The sequence below is a fragment of the Stenella coeruleoalba genome, assembly GCF_951394435.1.
Source record: "Stenella coeruleoalba genome assembly, chromosome: 5".
In the NCBI taxonomy this organism is placed as follows: domain Eukaryota; kingdom Metazoa; phylum Chordata; class Mammalia; order Artiodactyla; family Delphinidae; genus Stenella; species Stenella coeruleoalba.
In genome coordinates this window covers 64,773,338-64,794,025 of record NC_137150.1, presented here as the reverse complement: position 1 = coordinate 64,794,025, position 20,688 = coordinate 64,773,338, and the positions used below count along the sequence as shown (strand labels likewise).

The following is a 20,688-nucleotide window of genomic DNA, read 5'->3' as shown; positions in this document are numbered from 1 at the left end:
GTCTCTGGAGAAAGAACCATACTAACTCTCTAGAGCTGGAATCAGTGCCTGCCAGCACTGCTCCCAGACATCCAGCCCCCAGAGAGGTGGTCAGTTCACACCAGAATGCTGCTTGCTTGCAGCAATTCTAAGATTATTTGGAAGTTTCCAGGAGCCAAACTGTGTTGTTTCACCCAGTTTACTCCGTTCCCCTGCCTTTGTCTCCTCCAGCCATTCCCTACTTCCCACTATAAACCTCAGAAATTCCTAGTTCCACACTGCAAGCTTTTAGTTTAATCCCAAGGGTAAGACTTCACCCCTGAGTGTTCATCTCTTTGACATCCCTAAGTGAAAATTGATGACATTTGGCCTCTGCTGAGGGTCCAGGGATCAAACAGCTATTCCCTTCCCTCCCACTGCTGCAAAGAGGTGGGTCAGGATTCCTCTCTAAACCCGCTTCTGGCTCTGACATCTGATGAATCTGTCCTTCCAAACCTCCAGAGTCTTCCCTCCCTGTGACTTCTTGGCCTGAGGATGTTCAGACATAATGCACAAGCTGAAAGTGCCTTGAATTAACCAGGGGTGAAGATGTAAAGGATAGATGGTAGCACAGAACAAGAAAAGCAGGTCAAGAAAGGTCAGTGGATGCATTTAGCATTCCTTGAAATCCATAGCTTTTGGCCCTGGACTCTCATTAATGAAAAACTTTTCCATTTTAGGGGATGACTGATTTTGTTAACAGGAGTTTTTTGCTGAGTCCTCTCATGTCAGATCTCTGTTTGGCTGAGAATTATCTCTGTGCTTACAGTGTTCATAAAATATATATATATATATACACACACACACACACACACACACACATTTGTTTCTGATCCCAGTTTGGCTGCCTGGCCTGACTGATAATACTTCCTCATGGCTTGGTTAGGTGCTGCTGAATTTCTCTCCATTTCTTTCTTCCCTCCAGTAACATCCCAATCCATTATTGCATAATTCAAGTTAATTACCAAGCATGGAGGTAGAGTAATGCTTCCTGGGCTGTATAGGAGTGGAAAGATTTCCCTTTCTTTCCTTCTAGGTTTTTGGCTGGTCTAATAATTAAATTGATATAAGACAATTCACAGAAGAATGTCAAATAAAAGTATAACATGCATACCTTCATGTATACGTGGGAGAGACCCAGGGAAACCGAGTAACTCCCCAAGATGGTCAGAATCATCATGTTAAATATTCAGCTAAAGACAAAAGAAGATGTTGAGGGTGAGGAGTCAGTTATGGAAGGTGACCAGGAAAACATAGTAAACAAGAGTAAGGTTGTTATACAGATTGAAGTCCTTACCTTCTCCATTGCAAAGAGTTTCTAGAGATTTAGAATCATCCTTCGCTTCCTGATACAGAGAGGGAGACACTCTCACACATGGAGATTTCCCTTATAAATATAAATGTCTCTTACAAAAGGGTAACTTCTACTCAGTTCGCAGAGCTTCTCCTCTGTCTGCTGTTTCTTAAAAATAGCCAGCTTAAAATAATCCTTATGCTGAAGAGGCATGTTTTAGGATAACAAATTCTGCTCCTCTTCAGTCCTGCCTTTGAAACTTCAAACAAGAAGTTTCACTGCCCAGAAGCTAAGTTGATAGATGGCTTCATATCTCATTAAACCAATCTCCGTCTTGAGAATAGGTCAGTTCAGTTAAATGGTCGTGTCTCGTTTCAGGAGGTTGTCTTGTATTTGAGCTCCCCAAATTAGGCCTATATTGTGTGAGAAATCAGGTATTTAATAAGGCATTTCTATGGAAACAAAATAAAAACAAAGCTTAATGATTGCAGCAGACTGAAAACCCAGTCTGAGTTCTGAGGGCAGTCAGTCAAGAAGATTTCTAGAGAATACTCTAGATGTTGGGGTCAAAGCATCTTCTGTAGTTGGAATGTCTCTATTGATGTCATCATGTGTTCAAGTAAACTTTCTGAGTGGTGCACACAGCAGCAGACACAAAGATGGCCTACACATAAGCTGTTGTGGTGGTTTCTCTGAAGTTTGTATCAAGTCATTCACATTCAGTTTGCAGGGTTTCAGGGAATAGTGCAGCTTTTGTTCTTAGTGATTCCAAGTCAAAAAGAAAAGAGAAAATTGGAAACATTAGTTTGGGGTGTTATAGCCAGATATTGGAGGAAACTAGAAGAATTCAGGATTCAGTCCAGTTTACAGGTAAATAACAAAACCTCAAAGACAATTAACAGTACTAGAATCTAATATCCACAAAGGTGTGTTACTGAAACCTACTTTATCTCTCTAAAATGACCCTCATTTCTATAAAAGAGAGCCAAATTAAGTCTAATTTTTTTGCAAAATGCATCTAGTTCCAAAAAATTGACCTGATTATTTACATAAGTGCAGCAAGAATAGTGATTGATCATAGAGGCTCTTTTAAATCTGTTTGCTGGAACTTTTCTTAAGAAATATCAGTTTGAACTTTTAAAAGCCTCTTAAGGCCAGGAAGCCAAGCCAAGGACTTACCCTCAGAAATTTCCTGCAATACATATAGATTTGGGTGAGTTCATCTCTTCTCAAGGTCCCCAGAGTATCTTGAGGCTCTTGTACCTACCAGGAAGTGACCTTCCTTAGTCACCTGATTAGGTTGCTGGGAACCTTGTAAGCAAGGGCAGGGCAGTATTTCCAAGGGGTTTTATTGGCTTCATAAAGTCAACCTTAGTTCCTTTAAGTTTTCTGGTTATATCTGAGTCTATGCACATTCTCAAACCTAACATCCTAGTCAAAGCCTTGATAATATAACCAGTGTTTTCAACTGTGTCCTGTTATAAGAACAGATTCTTATTGAACTTATGCAAATAAATATATTACCATGAAAATAAGAATACTCATTGAGAGTTTATGAATTATAGAAGGATCAAGAAGGGAGAAAAAGATAAATAAGTCATCTTTGTCGATAGCTTAAGAGAAAAGAGGGAGGGTTTCCCTCAAATCTGGAAAAACTAATAAAACATTTTTAAAAATCAGCAGTGTTTCAAATAAAAATCATAAAATTATAATCATCCTCATCAGTTCATTCAGTCCCACGTTATTAATCCTTGTTCTGCTTGAATCCAGTTTTTCCATGAGTTCTGGAAATTCCTACCCAGTTCAGTTTTATGATCTTAAAGTTATCAGAAACCTGTATTCTAGAGTACTTGTTTGAGCCCACTCCATGAATCTCTCTGAAAATGAAACATATTTGCAAAAGCATAAAAGTAAAAGAGTAACTCTCTGTAAATGACAAAGACTTTAAAATGGCCATGGTTAAAGACCTCATGAGAGTTCATTATAATGCAGTTGACAAGGAACTGTGCTTATTTCTGTAACACACAACACTTCAAGATAATAATTAGAATTAAAAATGATAACATACCAGGACATATCAGATTTTATACAATTTCTAGAACACATATAAATAACATGTAGCCACACAAATATAATCTAAGAAGGTTTAGCATCATTTATTTGGCAATGCTTCTCACATAATCCAACATATCAAACAAGCCTAATTAGTTCATCATCTCTCCTCTATAAAGAGAGAGAACAAATATTATATGGTAGCACTTATATGTGGAATCTAAAAAATTAATACAAATGAATCTGTATACAAAAGAGAAACAGAGTAACAGAGATAGAAAACAAACTTATGGTTACCAAAGGGGAGAGGGGGTGATGGAGGGATAAATTAGGTATTTGGGATTAGCAGATACAAACTATTATATATAAAATAGATGAACAACAAGGTCCTACTGTATAGCACAGGGAACTATATTCAACATCCTGTAATAAACCATAATGGAAAAAAATACGAAAAAGAATATATATATATAATTAAATCACTCTTCTGTTCCCCAGAAACTAACATAGCATTGTAAAACAATTATACATCAATTTTTTTTTTTAAAAAAGGAGAGAGAACAAATCTTTTGAGATGTTCCAGGGGCCCTCTGGGAAATCCCCAAATTAGTTCGAGGTCAAAAAGACTTTATTTAGAATTTAATTTTGGGAATTTTGTGAAAAATATCAAAAGGTTTGGATACTTGACTAAATAGGATCCCAGATTATTAATAAACAATACTTAATAATCTATGTGACAAAGTGAGAGTAAAGTGTTTCAAAGGCAAATATAGAATGTTACATAGTTGTTAACAAAACTTCACTCTTAATATTGAGAAGATTCATTTTTCTTAAGTTACCAAAGACCTGATTAAGATGACATGAAGCACAGGAAATTATTTTGATAAAACACAGAACTTCTGTTTTTTAGGAAGGTTATTTAATAGGTAAAGAAAAACCTTTCACAGTCTCTTATCAGGAGCAGACCAACAGTCCAGTAAAACTTTGTCTTTTCAGTATATGAAAAAAAAAATCAAGTTTTAGTTTTATATAAGTACACTATTAATATTAAGGCTTATTTAAGAAACACTTTTAATAACAATTCAATTTTAGCCAGCTTGATTAGACAAGGTAAAATTTCCCATGCTCATGCTTAATTTCCCTCTCTCTCTATAGTTACAGATATAGATATGTCCATAATTTGTCCTCTATTTTTCTGTTGTCCTCTTTTCAATTCTGAAATAATCAGTATTACTTTAGGACAAATTTACTTTCTTTTCCATTAACAAAAATGCATCTCCATATCTCATACCTTTTCTTAGCCAAAAACATGTCTTTCTTTCCTTGCATACAGAATTTTTCCCCTTATTATTTCTAGTAGTTTACATATACAGTTGACGCTTGAACAACATGGGTTTGAACAGCATGGGTCCACTTATACGCAGATTTTTTTTCAATAAATATGTACTACAGTACTATATGATCTGAGTTGGTCATTCCATTGGAGGAACCCCCTTCCCCGATTTCAGTATATGTATTTTTTTCTCTCTCTTGAGCTGATCAGTTTTCCTAATGAGGAACTGTCCACTCTTTGTGTATTTGAGGGGAGGGTTAGTAGGATATAATGCTGGCTCCTAGATTTGGTAGTGGGCTAAGGGAGTGCCTCTAGTCAGTATGTAGACTTTCTGATTGCTGGTTGGTACCCCCTCCCTTAACTATGCACAAGTTCCTAAACCCAGAGTCCCTCTGGGTCAATGTCTTCAGAGAATAAACCTCCATTCCTCACCCTGGAATGAGTTAAGAGTGGGTACAAGGCTGCATCGGAGTGGGGAAATGGAACTTTTTCTAAAGGCTTTCGACCAATCCTTCCACTTCAGGCTTCCTAACACCCACCTTCAGAGCTACTTGTTGCCTACAGTTTTTGAACTTTTATGAAATTGTGCCACATCAATTGCCTTGCACCTTGGTTTTCCTTTGCCTAACTTGTATTCCAGATCTCTCTGCAAGTCAGTAACCCATCACTAATCCATCTGTTTTGTAGCTTCCACCCATGCTCTTTGCCTTGTGAATTGATGCTTTTTCCCCCCCTTTTACTGTCACACAGTGGGATTTCAAGAGTGATCAGAAGGAAATGCATGTGTTCAATCCTCTATGTTTAATTAGAAGTCATTAACCTATTTTACAGATGGAGAAACTGAGGTTCAGGGGGGGATAATGACCTGCACCAGTCATGTCTCATAACCAAGACAGAAATAAAGTCTCTAGTCCTCATGTGTATGTTCTTTATGAAAGAAGCAAAAAGGTATGAAAACAGGAGGAATGCAGACATTTAGTAAAGTGGTTTGGGGATGGGGGCATATATAAATGGAGAGTGCTGATGGGAGTGGCCTGAGAGGCAATGAAAAGAGATGGCCAGAAAAGAAGGAAGTGTTTTCATCCTTGGGTTTTCTGCCATCTTGCCTTTCATTGTCTTCAAATTCCTTCAAGATATTTATTGTCTACAAGAACCCCTCTCTGTGTTTACCACTCTCCTATTTCAAGCCAGAATCCTAACTGGTTCTATCCTATACTCCATTCTTTTCCAGACAGATATAATATTTTTAAACTGTTATTCTACTCAAATTGCCCATATTCTCAAATGCTTGCAATGACTCCCCACTGCCTATGAGGTAAAATCCAAATCTCCTCATTATTTCAATAATCCAAGTCCCTGAACTGTTTGGGGAGAGGGGTTGATAGGAAAACCTAGTGGCAAGAGATGGGAGCAACTTGACAAAAGAAGGGATAATAAGCATTGGTGAAAAGGAGGAGAAGTTAAAAATGACTCTAAGGTGATAAGCTTGAGTGACTAGGGCAGAGTTGAACAAGGAAGTCAGAGATGCTGATGAGCTTGATTTTGAATGTGGGAAGGTAGAGGTGGTAGTACGAGAACCATGTAGAAATGCCTAGCAGACAGATGGAAAGAGAGAGTGAAAGATGAAGCTATGCATCACAAGATCTCAGGACTGGCACGTTCTTACATGATTCCCAATCCAATGCTAGGAGTGAGAGAATATGATAGCTCCAAGGGTCACCAAACTACTTAAGCCCACCCAAATACCTCCATTCTAAATAGATTCCCTATGATTTGATGATGCTTTAGAAAATCTCTTTAGGATGGGGATATTTGGGTGGGTTTATGTAGGAGAGAAAAAAGAACAAGAGGGGATGTGTATGTCAATATTTCTAATCCATACTCTTTTTTGTTGTTGTTAAAGCTAAAGCATACCCAAAACATAGCTGCCTGATCCCTGCAGTGATACTGATAACTGTATTAATTTCCTGTTGCTGCTGTAACAAATTACCATGAATTTAGTGCCTTAAAACAACATAAATTTACTTTCTCATGGTTTTGGAGGTTAGAAGTCTAATATCAGCCTCACTTGGCTAAAGTCATATGTCAGCAGAGCTGGTTCCTTCTGGGGGCTCTAGGGGAGAATATATTTCTTTGCCGTTATGAGCTTCTAAAGGCTGCTTGCACTCCTTGGCTTGTGACCCCTTCCTCCGCCTTCAGAGCACATCACTTCAACCTCTGGTTCTATAGTTAACTTTCCTTTTTCTGACGTTGACCCTCTTGCCTCCCTCCTATAAAAACCCATGTGATTACATTTGGCCCATTTGGATAACACAAGATAATCTCCTCATCTCAAGATCCTTAAATTAGTCGCATCTGAAAAGTCCCTTTAGCCGTGTAAAGTAACATATTAGGACATGGGCATTTTGGGGGAACCATTATTCAGCCTACTACAATAGCTTTCTGATGAAACTCAGGACCCTCAGTTCTTGTCAAGATATGGTCTCTATAGATATCAATGAATGAGTGAATGCATGAGTAAAAATCTTTTAATGATTTAACAAATATTTATTAATCTGCCAGGTCATGTTTTAAATTATCTGCAAAAGAGGTCCAGGAACCAGTTCTTATTCTATAAATTTGACCCTGCATTGGTCCCAAAGCAAATTCTGTCATATTAAAATGGCAGCCAGTTCATTGATTACCATGGAATTAAGACAAGAGAAGACAAGTCTTTTTTCATCATTCTACTTATAGGTATTTACATAGAAGAAAGGTAAACAGAGCAACAACACAGACATAGCCCCAATTGAACCGCTGCTCCTGGTTCAAGGAATTATTTGGTAACGTTGAAGGAGGTAATCTGAAAGAGCTGTCTCGAGCAGACCCTCTAGGTGAGCACCTCTCCTGCCTGCCCCAGGGAGCTTGACTTTCACTGAAGTTCCTACATGTAGCCGTGGGGCCTGTTCCCCGTGTGGGCTGTGAGTTTGACCCCAGTGGTGAGGGGCCTGCCCTCCTTGTAGCCTGAGTGTCTGACCTTGATGTGGCCCTTGGGATTGTCCCCCGTGTGGGCTGTGGGTCTGTCACCTTTGTGGCCTGACGACCTGCCCCTTGGGTGGCTTGTGCGTCCTGTGTCAACTGCTGGCCTGACATCTTTATAGCCTGAGAAGATGTCAGCCGGGGGGTCTGTGGTCCTGTCCCCAGTGTGGATTGTGAACGTGCCAACCCTTTAGGTAATGGACCTATTGCTTGTCTGGGCCGTGGGTCTGTCCACCCTGGGGGAAGTGATCCTGCTACTCGGATGGGCTGTGGGCCTGTTCCCCGTGCAGCCTGCCAGTATGCCCCTGGTGTGAGCAGTCGGCCTGTCTCCCGTTTGAGCTGAGGGCCTGCCCCAGGCCCTTGGGTCCCAGCAGTGGCATGGCTGGGCCCTGGGCCTTTATGGGTGCAGGAATACCCACTTCCCTGAGTCTCCTTTGCCTCAGCTGACTGGTTCCTAGCTTGGTTTTGGCCACACATGTCACCAGGGTGAGGAGAGGAGCTCCCAGTCTTCATGTAGGAGAGAGAGGATTTGGCTGGCTCTGTCATGCAGTTATGTAAGTTCTGTATACAGAAGCCCAGAGCACATGCCTCACAATTGACCGTATCATGGTGCCCATACAAAGGCACCTCCTGGATCACTGGTATCTTCAAAACCTTCTTGGTGCCATTTCTGTAGAATCTCTCCAGAATACGCTGCACCAGGTTGTTCAGAATCCTCTTGGTGCTATCCAGGGAGAACTCAGGCTTCTCAAATTGAGACTGGGAACACTTCCGGCACCTCTGACCAAAGAGCCGCACAAGCACCTTTCCCTGGGACTTCTGGTGCTCCAGGTACATGTGAAATAGGATCTGCACTTGGGCGGAAGGCCAGCTTCGATGGCATGAGGAACAACAGAACCTACAGACAGAAGATCATCGTGCCCTCAGCTGATTGTTGACCGAGGCCAGGGAAATGGGCCTGGCCTCGGTCTCTAAGAACCCTTTCAACTTGAAAAAGTGTATGTGATATTGCCAATTTGACAAGAATGAGAGGGACTGCATTTCTAGTAAAGCTTTCTCCTGTGGCCCATTGAACTCCCACCTATATGTGGTACCAAGTCTGCCTCTGCCGGTAAAACACCTCTGGATGTCTCAGAGGGAAAAACATTTCTGCCATTTGCCAGTGAAATTTGGTCTTCACAAGGTCATGGAAAACTCTTATAAAGTACCTATTTTGAGGCAGTGTTTTACAATGTTATCCCATTTTATCTTTAAAGCACTCTTCTGAGGTAGGCATTATTGAGCCCAATATGCAGATAAGGAAACTGAATCATAAAACAATACACAACTTGCTTAAGGACACACAAAGTTAAGTGGTAGAGCCATGTTTCCAATCCCAACATTATCTACCTACTATACCACATTACCTCTATTGAGCAATGTGGTTAGCTTTGTACCTGACTTAGGACCTGGAACCATAATACTTGGGTTGGAGACTCAAGTCCATAGTTTACAGCAGGGGGACTTTGGAAAAAGCACTACTCTAAGCCTCAATTTTTACATCCATAAAATATTAAAGGGAAAAATATTCAAGGGTTATATTGTCAACATTAAATGAGACAATATATGTGAAAGCATTTTGTAAACTACAAAGTGCTTTTCAAAAGCTAGTTGATATTTTTCTAAAACTATGCTGATCCGTTGCTTTTCCCAACTCAGAATGACTATCAGGTCAATTCATCTGAACAAGAGAAGCACCTGTCCATTTGTGGCAGTGCCAAACTGATAAAAGACATCATGAGTCCCTCCAAGAGCTCTGGTTGGTGCAAAGAGAGACTCTTACATAGTTCAGCAGGTTCCAAGCAGAACAGAATGACTGCTATGTGGGCTGTGGCCAATGGCTTGAAAACTGTTCTGTAGAGCCCCGGGAAGCTTCATGTAAACAATGGGTTCTGCAGCTAAAAATAATTATATATAAATATATATGTTCTGTAGTATGTAATATGTGAACATACGTTATTTATAAATGTATTACAAACATATATATATATATATAGAGAGAGAGAGAGAGAGAGAGAGAGAGAGAGAGAGAGAGAGAGAGAGAAAGAGAAAGAAAGAGAGAGCCATTCACTGTCTTACGGGAATGGAGAAGAAGGAACACTTACTGTCCCTAGGAAGACCAGGGTACTTGAGTTAGTCCTTGAGGGACAAGTAGGGAGGGAGGGAGGAAGAAAGGGCCTGCTGAACAGGCAGAACATCATAGACAAGGGTATAGAAGTCTGAAAATTTATGGCATGGCTAATAACCCATAAGGAATGGAACAGAGGACACCTGAGGCAGGATGGGGGCAGGCAGGGAAGCAGGATAACAGGTGAGGTGGAAAGTGAAGCGAAAGTCCCTGCATGCCATATAAAAAGAGAAGACTTGATTGTCCAAGTCTTGTCCAAGTCAGCATTTCTCACCCTTCTGCATGGGCAAGGAAGCTGGTTCCTGCAACTTAGAGGCTCATTGGAAGTTAAAGAGGGAGACAGACAATAAGGGAGGGGCAGTATTTAGGGACGCAAAGAACCAGGTTTTCATTTCTTGCAGCATCAATCCCTCCTATTATCTTCAGGCCTTCAGTAAAGTAATGTTCAAAGCCATTGCTTGGCCTTAATCAATTCTTGGGGCTATAAAGGAAGGCCCCAGTCTTCCTAGGCTGGTACTGACCAGGACTAGGCTCATAGGGCTGCTGCAGCCTGGGGAAGCCAGACAGGACTGATGGGGGAGAGCAGGTCTCTACATAGAAGCAGTCTGGAATAAATTATGGTGAGAGAATAGGAGGGCAGATTTATGGTATTCCCTGGGGATTTCCAGAAATACTTAAGGAGAAAGCCTAGTAAAAGAAAAAATTTCCTACCATTAAGCAAAATAGAGGCTTAGAGCCTTATCATTTCCATCTTAAAGAACACTGTGATTATAAAAGCATGAAGAGCCTGGTGACACATATTCTTTTAACAAGCTCTCAAAAGAATCATCAATGCTTAGCTGAACCTCCTGGCTCAGAAAGGCCCACGGCTGGACAGACTCTCACATACCTGCCAAATGCTCTCTGCTTGTATTGCTTCCACCCTGGGGCTGCACAGTCTGGCCGAAGGTTCCCATCCATCTTCAGGGTCCATCTTGCCTGGGGTTTCTCCTGCCAGATCAGTTCTTGAAATGTCTGCTCCCATGTCCCAACATCCAAAACCATTCTCTTGCTCCGAGGCCTGGAGTCCATGTCGACAATAACTTTCAGTTTCCAGCAAGAAGAAAAAACAGTTTCAGTTTCTCCGTCAAGTTTCAGTTTCCCTGTCAAGTTTCAGTTTCTCCGTCTGGACACACGTCACCTCCTTTTTTTTTTAACATCTTTATTGGAGTATAGTTGCTTTACAATGGTGTGTTAGTTTCTGCTTTACAACAAAGTGAATCAGTTATACATATACATATATCCCCATATCTCTTCCCTCTTGCAACTCCCTCCCTCCCACCCTCCCTATCCCACTCCTCTAGGTGGTCACAAACCACCTAGCTGATCTCCCTGTGCTATGCGGCTGCTTCCCACTAGCTATCCACCCTACGTTTGGTAGTGTATATATGTACGTGCCACTCTCTCACTTTGTCACAGCTTACCCTTCCCCCTCCCCATATCCTCAAGTCCATGCTCTAGTAGGTCTGTGTCTTTATTCCCGTCCTACCCCTAGGTTCTTCATGACCTTTTTTTTTTTTTCTTAGATTCCATATATGTGTGTTAGCATACGGTATTTGTTTTTCTCCTTCTGACTTACTTCACTCTGTATGACAGACTCCAGGTTTGACTTTTGTTTCAGACTGTTTGAGTACACAGAGCAAGTTTTTGTTCTGAGGACAGGGGGCAGCAGGGATTTGCTAGTTTGTGAACAGGTCTTGCTAAGGGATGTCTGAGTACAAAACTCTGGTCTGGATTCTGGAGGCACCTATAAGTTAGTTTTTATTTTATTTTTCTCTTATTTTTGCACTAGGCAAAGCACTATGCTCGGCATTGGGACAAGTAACGTCGACTAAGAATAAGTTCCTACGCCCATAGATGCTCACGCCCTCGTGTAGACACTGGGTAGGGGGGGCCGGTGCGGGGGAGCACATGTCCAAGGCTCCTTTCGTGCACCTGATGAGACCTCACCACAGTCCCTTAGGGGGGGATTATTCCTGGTACTTTTCAAGTGAGTGGCACAGAGAGTGGAGGTCCCTTGTTCAAAGCCACCTGGTTGGTAAGCAACATAAGTGAGACTTGAACCCCGTCCTGTGAGATTCTAAACCTGTGATGTCTCCAGCCACCTCCCTCCCTGAGGAGAGCTCAGAGGGAGCTCAGAATGGTGTTTTGGGTTCCAGGTTGGCACTCTGGAGCCAGTGGGAAGAACCATCGTGAAACCCTGACCTAGTGATTTGGTCTACTGAGATATCCTGGGTCGTGAGGCAGGACTCTAGGCCAAATGAAAAGATTACTTAACTCTGCCTTTTGCTGTGTAAATTATCATGTAACGCAGTATACGAGCAGGTGTGGGAGCCATCTTTGGATGTCAGGATAGAGTTCCCATTCCTGGGGTGAGGGATTGGAACTAGATGACCTATAAAGTCACTTCTAACTCAAAAGAGTCTGAGATTCTAGAAAGTAAGCTCTGTCCCTCTGGAGTTGAAATTTAAATGGGGGAGGTAAGACAAGCAGGATGCTTACGTCCTTAGAAGCCCCTACAGTTATTGTGTCCCAGACAGGATAAGCCTAAGTCTTCGTGTGCTTTCTGGATTTTAACATGTTCTATTTGGGAGGCAGAAACCCCCTCCCCTGTCCCCCCTCCCAGGATATTCTGTTCTATACAAACTCTCTCTGCTTTTATAACTTTACACATTGAGGGTGCTTACGTCTGCATAGACAATATAGGAAACTCTTGTCTGCACAGATAGTTGGAGGAACTTGGAATTAAACCCATGGGATATTAGAACTGGAAATCCCTTAGGAATCAACTTGTCCTTTTTTCTCTCTGATTATTATACATAAGAAAATAGAGACAAAGTGGAAAGAAGTCTCCTGCCCAAGGTCACACAGAAAATTATTGCCAGTAGAGGGCCAGAACCCAAACATCCCATGTCCTAGCTCTGAGCTCTGCTCACCTGCTCCAACCATGCCTAGGCTCTTTCCCCACCCTTGCTCTCCTACTTTCTGCTGGGTTTAAGAACCCAAGCCCACTCTTTTTGTCCTGTATCTTCAGAGCATCCCTGCCTCCTGACTCCTCAAATGGTCTTTTTTCCCAAAATGTAGCCTTGACTGATCCATTGCACTCCCTGCCATTTCCCTCTGCCTCTGCTTCATGTGCTTCCTTTGACACACACAACTGCTCCAGGCCAGCCTGGTCCAATGGACAGGGGCATGGGGAGACCAGGGGTATGTATTGAGATTTGAGGGCTGGAGGAAGCCCACTACCTTCCTCACCACATGACAAAAAAAAGCAGAAAGAGAAAGAAGTTACAGCCCTTTAAAAACCCCATGGATCCACCGTAAGCCACTTGTTCCCTCGTACCAAGGCATTAGGATAATCAAATCATGGAACTTGTAGTTGGAAGAAACCTCATATATCATCTTGTGACCTCCCCCTCCCATGTCATTGGTAGCCAAGGTGTCAAAACGACTTACCCAAGTCACACAGGGTCGTGACGTCTAGGCTTTCATCAACAGTTGGTGCCTCATCATAGATTGGCTGAAGAGTTCATGAGAGACAGTCAGAAAAGAGGAAGGATCCTCAAAGGACACAAAGCACAGGTCAGTTCTGAAAAAGGAAAATTTAGATTCTCAGCAGTTTTGAGCTGGAATGAATCTACGGGGTCATCTAATCCTTGGATGGCACATGATGTCACTCCCCTATTCTTTTTCAAGGCAGACATTGCTAATCGATGATTGCACTCTTCTCTCTGGGTCTGGGCATATCTTCAAAATCTCTTTCATCAGTGGTCTAGGCAGCCACTGCCAACTGATTGATAGATGACAATTTTTTTTGCCATTCCTGCAATAGTCCAGCTCCCTTATTTTACAAGTTGCAGAAACCAAAGCCAAGATAGATTTAATTTAACTAGGACTAAAGTACAGTTTTTGTAATCTTAGGCATGTACCCATTTTCAGAATATCACATGACCTATTACAAATAAGTCTAGCACAAAGTTTAACACAAAGAGATGTGTTCTTCTTGGGGACATTTTAGGCAGAGGAAGAAAGGAGGGTAGACATTAGTGATAGGGATTGAGGGGGTGGGACTGAGAAAGGAGATGGAGACCCTATCTATGGCAGTAATCCATTTGATACTTTATTTCCATAATTACTCTAGCTTGCAAGTGGATGGGATGGAGGGATTGGCTTGGTTAAAGGAGAGAAACAAGAAACAAGAAATGTAGTCCTTAATGTGGTAATAATTTTACATTTTAAACATCTCTTTTCTGGAGAAAACTCTAATTCAGAAAGATATATGCACCCCAATGTTCATAGTAGCACTTTTTACAATAGCCAAGACATGTGAGCAACCTAAGTGTCCACTGACAGATGAATAGATAAAGAAGACGTGGTACATATATACAGTGGAATATTAGCCATAAAAAAGAATGCAGTAATGCCACTTGTAGCAACATCGATGGACCTAGAGATTATGATATTAAGTTAAGTAAGTCAGTGAGAGAAAGACAAATATCATATGATATCATTTATATGTGGAATCTAAAAAAAAACACAAATGAACTTATTTACAAACCAGAAATAGACTCACAAATAGAAAACAAATGTATGGCTACCAAAGGGAAAAGGGAGGGGAGGGATAAATTAGGAGTTTGAGATTAACATATACACATTACTATATATAAAACAGATAAACAACAAGGACCTATTTTGTAGCACAGGGAACTATATTCATTATTTTGTAATAACTTAAAAAATATCTCTTTGATTAGCACAAATACTATAGGTATATGGAACATAGATACAAAAAAAATTTAAGGTGATTGATCTGGGGAACAATGAGGCTGGATGATCCCTAACCTAAAGCCATGTCTCCTGCCTCAATGCTTCAGAGTAGGGAGAGGTGAATTCTGGACTAGGAGCCCCTGCTGTGTTGGTGATGCCAGACAAATATCTTCATCTCTTGGACCCTGGCATGACTTGTCCAGTAAGTTGCAGGGCCAGGACTCAAATTTCTCTGATGCCACACTAAGTCCCATGAAAGAATGGGCATGTCTAAAGAAAGAATGAGTTGCTAATGGTTGAAGAACAGGCAGAAGGCGTGGGGAGCTATTTGGGGGAATCTAAGTGGGGTCTTCATGCTGCTCCTCTAAGGGTTGTGCTCTCTGAGCTGGGGCCCCTGGGCACATCCTAGGAAGAACTGCCATTCCAGTTAGGATGACTTCTCAGCAGAAGGTCATCCTGGAGGGGAAGGGAGGTGTTGAACTCAAATTGCCTGGAATGTAATGGAAGGGGCTGTTTCTACTCTCATCGTTGCCCCTTCACTGCATGTATGGATAGTCACAAACACAACAGGGAACCAGCAAGCTCAAGGGAAAGCAGAATTAGACCGTTGCCTTGGAAAGATCAAATAACACATTTATCAAATACCTATAACCTGCTGGTCCTTGTCCTCAGGCAGGGAACAGCCCAGCAGGAAAGACAGGTGTGTATATAAAAGAGCATCTAGCTTTACTTTGCCCTGTCTCACTTTTCTCAGCTTATCCTTTTAGTTAAGAACGTAGAGCTAGAGCCAGCCTGCCTGGGTTGAGTGCTAGTTCCACCATGTACACCTTGGTGGCCTGGGCAAGTCCCTTTAACTTCTCTGTGCCTCAGTTTATCCATCAAAAGAAGTAGGGATAATAACACTCCCTACCTTATAGGGCTGTTGTGAGGCTTGAATGAGTATAAAAATAGTTATTGTCGGGGCTTCCCTGGTGGCGCAGTGGTTGAGAGTCCGCCTGCCGAATCAGGGGACATGGGTTCGTGCCCCGGTCCGGGAAGATCCCACGTGCCGCGGAGCGGCTAGGCCCGTGAGCCATGGCCGCTGAGCCTGCGCGTCCGGAACCTGTGCTCTGCAGCGGGAGAGGCCACAACAGTGAGAGGCCCGCGTAACGCAAAAAAAAAAAAAAAAAAATTAGTTACTGTCATTTAGTAAGCAAATAGCAGTGTTTGCTAGTTTTCTATTGTTGCTATGTTGCATGTTTCTTTGTAAGTTACCATAAAGTCTTTCACCTCTCTATCATCTATCTATCTATCTGTCATCTACCAATCTGTAGTAGTACAGGGTGAAAAAAACTGCAAATAATTGTGTATATAAGGCGTCCAAGAGCACAGCAGTCACGTAGGAATCCAGTCTGAGCAGAGATATGTATTCCTATCACACCTTGTTATCTATCCCCAGCCCCACTCTGTTCCGTGCACCTCCCTGGGCGGGGCCGGTGCTCCCCCAGGACTCCTGTCCAGCCCCTGTCTGGATAGTCAACTCCCCTGTAAAAGTGAAACAAGAGTTGTAAAAGGAGAAGGAAGCCCAGAGCCTGCTGCGGCTCAGGCCCAGGGCTAGGCCTCCTGAGAACACCATTCCAGACAGCAAAGATAATGCTCAAAGGACAATAAAGTAAACCTTTTAGAAAGAACCAGAAGTAACGTGTAAAATCAAAAGAACTGAAACAAAAGCTCACAAATTTTCAAAGAGGCAGTTTGTTTCACAGTTTCTGTGAAAACCTGTCTGGTGTCAGGCCTCGCACAGTCCATCTGGGAAACTGGGGTTTGCCTTGATAGACAACCATTTGGATATTTTGGGGTAGAAAGACCTTCTGTGAACTTGAAGAAAGCTGACCCCAGAAAGGAGAGTGGCCAACCCCAGGCTGCTCAGCCTGCAAATAGAGCCCCAGACTCCCATTCGTGACATCCACCTTCTCTTTTTCAGCACAGGTTGTTTTAAAACCAGAGTCAGAAATATTTGGGCTCTGTTCCAAAGCTGTGGTGAAGATGTGATGAAGCAGGGTCTTTAGACCCCCTTCCCCTGCTGCCGCAGGCCAGGTCAGGAAGCCAGCACGTGGAAGCTATACCCACTCACTGGCTTTTCCTTTCTGACTCACTTTACCTAGTTCCTCCCTCCTGCCCCCAGGAATCACCCCTCACATTAACCACCAGCACTAAGTTCTCGTCTTGGGCTGTGCTTCTAGAAGAACCCCAGCCAAGACAAAGAGCAACTTAATTTTTCTTCACTTCCTGCCCATGTGTAAAAAGGGCATTTTCCAGTCTGACATGGAAGGAGCCTAGAAGTCATCACTTCCATCCCTACAACAAGAAAAAAGCTGAACAAACTGAAAGTCAACAGCCCTTCTTAGATTCACGAGAGAATTTGGGGTCACAGGGCAAACCACTGCCCTGAAAACTGGAGGGACAGATGGGTGGATACAGAGGATCACTGCTTACCACAGTCAAATGCTCAGAAGCAGAAGCCCCCGCGGGAACCAGTACCAGCAGGAACAGTTTACACTGTCAATGGCCAGTTGCTGGAAGCTCAGTGGACAAGCTTGAGAATTAAAAAATCCAGGGGACCCAGTCTTAGGGGGGTTTCCCACCTTCTTGTGAGTTTTACCTCCAGGAAAAACTCACTACAAAATGGAGAAAAATCTTCCTGTGCTTCTGACAGGGGAAGGAGGAAAAAAACATTTTTTAAAACACCCAGAACTCTCTGTTCTTAAAGTCTGCCTTTAAGGAAAACTGTTGCACTGGAGCATAACACAGCTGGGTTTTACAGAAGCCTAACTGACCCGGGGGAAAGGAAATACCCAAATGCCAGCCCCTTCTATCCTTCACTGTGAGGGATGGGAATGACTTCACTCCTTTTCTGATCGATAATGAGTACAGAGCCCACCAAACTTGCAGTGACGAGAATGCAGAGCCTGGCATACACTTAAGGGGGCAGGGCTACCCCTGTGCTGCCTTCTGGGAGAGGTGCCGGGTCCCACACAGGTCAAACTAATTCTCAACTCATCTCATAATATTTGGGGGAGGAATAAAGAATTTAGCTATCAAGATTTCCAAATATACAACTAGAATCATTAAACCACCAAGACTTGGAAGAGATTTTAAAGACCCTCTAAGTCCTATTCTTTACTTGCTTGCTTTGTAATGGTGTCCATTTGAATTATGAGTAAAAATTCAGATACTGTTTCTAGACTGACTCGGGGAAATGCATTGGATTTAAAATTAGAAGACAAGGTTATATGTTCCAACTCCAACACTTATTGAGTTACTTAAGATCTTTGAATCTTAATGTCTTCATCTACCAAATGGAAATAATAATACCCATACCATTAGATTTAATGGTATATGTACTAATATGGTATAGATATGAACCATAACTACAAAACATCAGTATTATTTCAAAAAAAGAAAGAATATGTAGAGGCTTGAAACAGTAGCTCTTGGATGCAAAAGAATATTTGAACCAGATATTTAAAGGGCAAAAAAGAGATAAGGACCCTTATATGTGAAGGAGAGAGATATATAAGACCAAGAACCTGGAAAGTGTTTGTGTCTGTATGTTATGGAGAAGAGAAGAGGAAGATAAAATGAATAACTAAATTTTAGAGCACTTTATCTCTTAGATATGTTTATCACCATATCTTTGTTGTTACTACAATAGCCCAATGGCTTATGACCCTTAATAAGGAGTGTTTCAGAACAGATGCATATAATGGAGCTTTGGAAAAAACAGAAGTCCAGGCCTACCTTTGGAAATTCTGATTCTACATGTCTGGGGGTAGAGAGGCATGTATTTTTAGAAAACTCCAAGAATGATGCCAAAACACACTCCTGCATAAAAATCACTATAAATTAAAAATCTGAAGCTCAGGAAGCTTGAGCAAATCCTAAGATCTAACATATGAGTGGCAGAGATAGGAGATGAATCTGGGTGCTATAAATCCCACTTGTGTGCTTTTTTCCACCATGCAGATCTGGAAGACAAGGTCAGCCTTCATTAGTCTAGTCATTATGGCTGAGTTGACCTGGCACCAGAAAGCAGCTTGCTCTCTGATGGAAGGAGGCCACGAGATGGCCACGGTCCTAATATGTGAATTGAATTAACAGCAGCACACATTGAAATCCAGGGAGGGGAGCTCTGAGAAATGAAGGCAGATCATCCAGGGCCAAGGCGACGTGAAGCTGTGAGGTGCTGCACAGCCTGCTGATGTTCACACCAATAAGCCAGACTTGGCTTTTCACCTCTGCAGCTTCAGTCTGGCCATGAAAGTGCAGCTTGGGCCTCGCTGAGAGCCCTGTGGCCCCTCCTGATGTCACTGAGAACTTTTGACCTGTGCAAAGAGCAACCAGGGCCCCAGGCCAGTAGCAGGAAACAAGCAGGCTCAAAGCCACAGACTCACCCAGGGGTGGTTTGGTGAGTGCATTAAAGGTCACTGATCTTGACTTCAGTGTAGGTGTTTTGCAAAAATTCAGGATTACCCCCCTAAAGGATAGTTCATGAGATTTATGCTGGAGTTGTTTTACAGTCTGACCTAGAGTCTTCCATTGAAGTTATTGACTTCTCCCGAGTTCATTCTGACAGGCCATTGTGATAGCCTGTTTTGTGTATCTCTCTGTGGGGCATTCTTCACTCTCAGCCACAGACTGAAGATTAGGTTTTCCACTGTTGTCGGGGAAAAAGAGGTCAATGCTATCTCTCTCCCTGCCAACTCTTCAGAGATATTTTTTTTTCCATTTCGTTTTAAAAAATCCAGGTACATTATAGCCCTGATTCAATGAGGAGGAGGCTGTCTGGCCCTGTGATCACCTTTAATTACTGGGAATCAGTTGAACGTGTCAGGTCTGCAGAGAGAGATCAGTAAAGGCTACTGCTTCAGACCAAAACCTACTGTGCACATGACCTGCTCAGAAGATGGAAAGGCTGGGAGATTATAGGTGATGAATGCTGCTTGAGGCATCAGCACTATTGTACTCTTTTCTCTCCCTGTTCTTCCCTTACAGTCCCATGATTTATAATGCTCTGTCATGTCCAATTTTGGTAGCGGCCTGATGGTTGTCATAAGGCTGTAAACACGCTGAGGTTTTACTTTCTTGTGTGTTTTCTCCCACTTTGTGTTTGTTATAATCCATGTCACCCAATAATGGATTAATTTTTTTGATCCATTTTTCTGTTCTTGTTAAGCTCCTGAGGTTTGGGAAATGAATATTCAGAGTGTCAATATGTGGAACTGAGCTGAGAAGTTATTCTGCCATAGATATTTAGAGAGAAGAAAATGAGATACTATTCCAGAGAATTTGATAAGCATAAAGAGGATCAGATTAGGGGCGAGAGGATCTAGATTTGAATCCAGGCTGTGCCACTAGCTGATTGCCGTGATCTGGACACGTTGCTTCAACTCCCTGCCTCAGCTTCTCCTTCTGCATAATAAAGCATTGGACTAGACGATCTCCAAGTTCAGTTGCAATTCTGGCATTCTGTGGATGGATCAGGACTCTGGACCTACATTAGGGGATGTGAAAGAGTCCTCCTGTGTCCCATGTTAGTACTGTTGACAGCATCAAGTTGTCCCAATGTCCCAAGTGTGCAGTAGAGTAGTGAACTTGAGTGCCATCCTCCAGAAGGTTGTATCTTCTGGTAGGCTTTTCCCTTAGAGAAAACTGGGGAGTATGTAAGCTAAGGAGGAGATCTGGAATGTACCTGCTGGAAGAGGAGAAAGCCAGCATGTATGTACAAGTCAGTGTCTGAGAAGAGGGAAGAAATGGTGAAGTAAATGGGACTACTTACCTTGAGGAAGGGAAGATGCACTAGGCGGGTGGCTACCTGGAATGACCAAAGAGTTTTCATGTGCAAGAGGAAGCAACCTTCAAGTCATTGAGCACATCATGGTCCGTATTCATTTGTAGCCTTCTGAAATATTTCCATTCTTCTCTGCATGATTTCCTTAAGTATAAGTGCTAGAGAGATTT

General features: G+C 42.3%; 2 protein-coding genes across 4 annotated transcripts in view; one reads left to right on the top strand and one right to left on the bottom strand.

The window, feature by feature from the left end:
• Window positions 1-20,688, top strand: part of MASP1 (MBL associated serine protease 1) — a 273,190-nt gene that overhangs the window by 130,693 nt on the left and 121,809 nt on the right. The gene's annotated exons all lie outside the window — the stretch shown is intronic.
• Window positions 3,586-10,953, bottom strand: RTP4 (receptor transporter protein 4; the record flags this gene model as incomplete). The annotated part of the gene is made up of 2 exons (XM_079921550.1): window positions 3,586-8,613; window positions 10,772-10,953. The coding sequence occupies 2 exons, from the start codon at window positions 10,951-10,953 to the stop codon at window positions 7,428-7,430; spliced, it is 1,368 nt and encodes a 455-aa protein (XP_079777676.1). The 3' UTR covers window positions 3,586-7,427.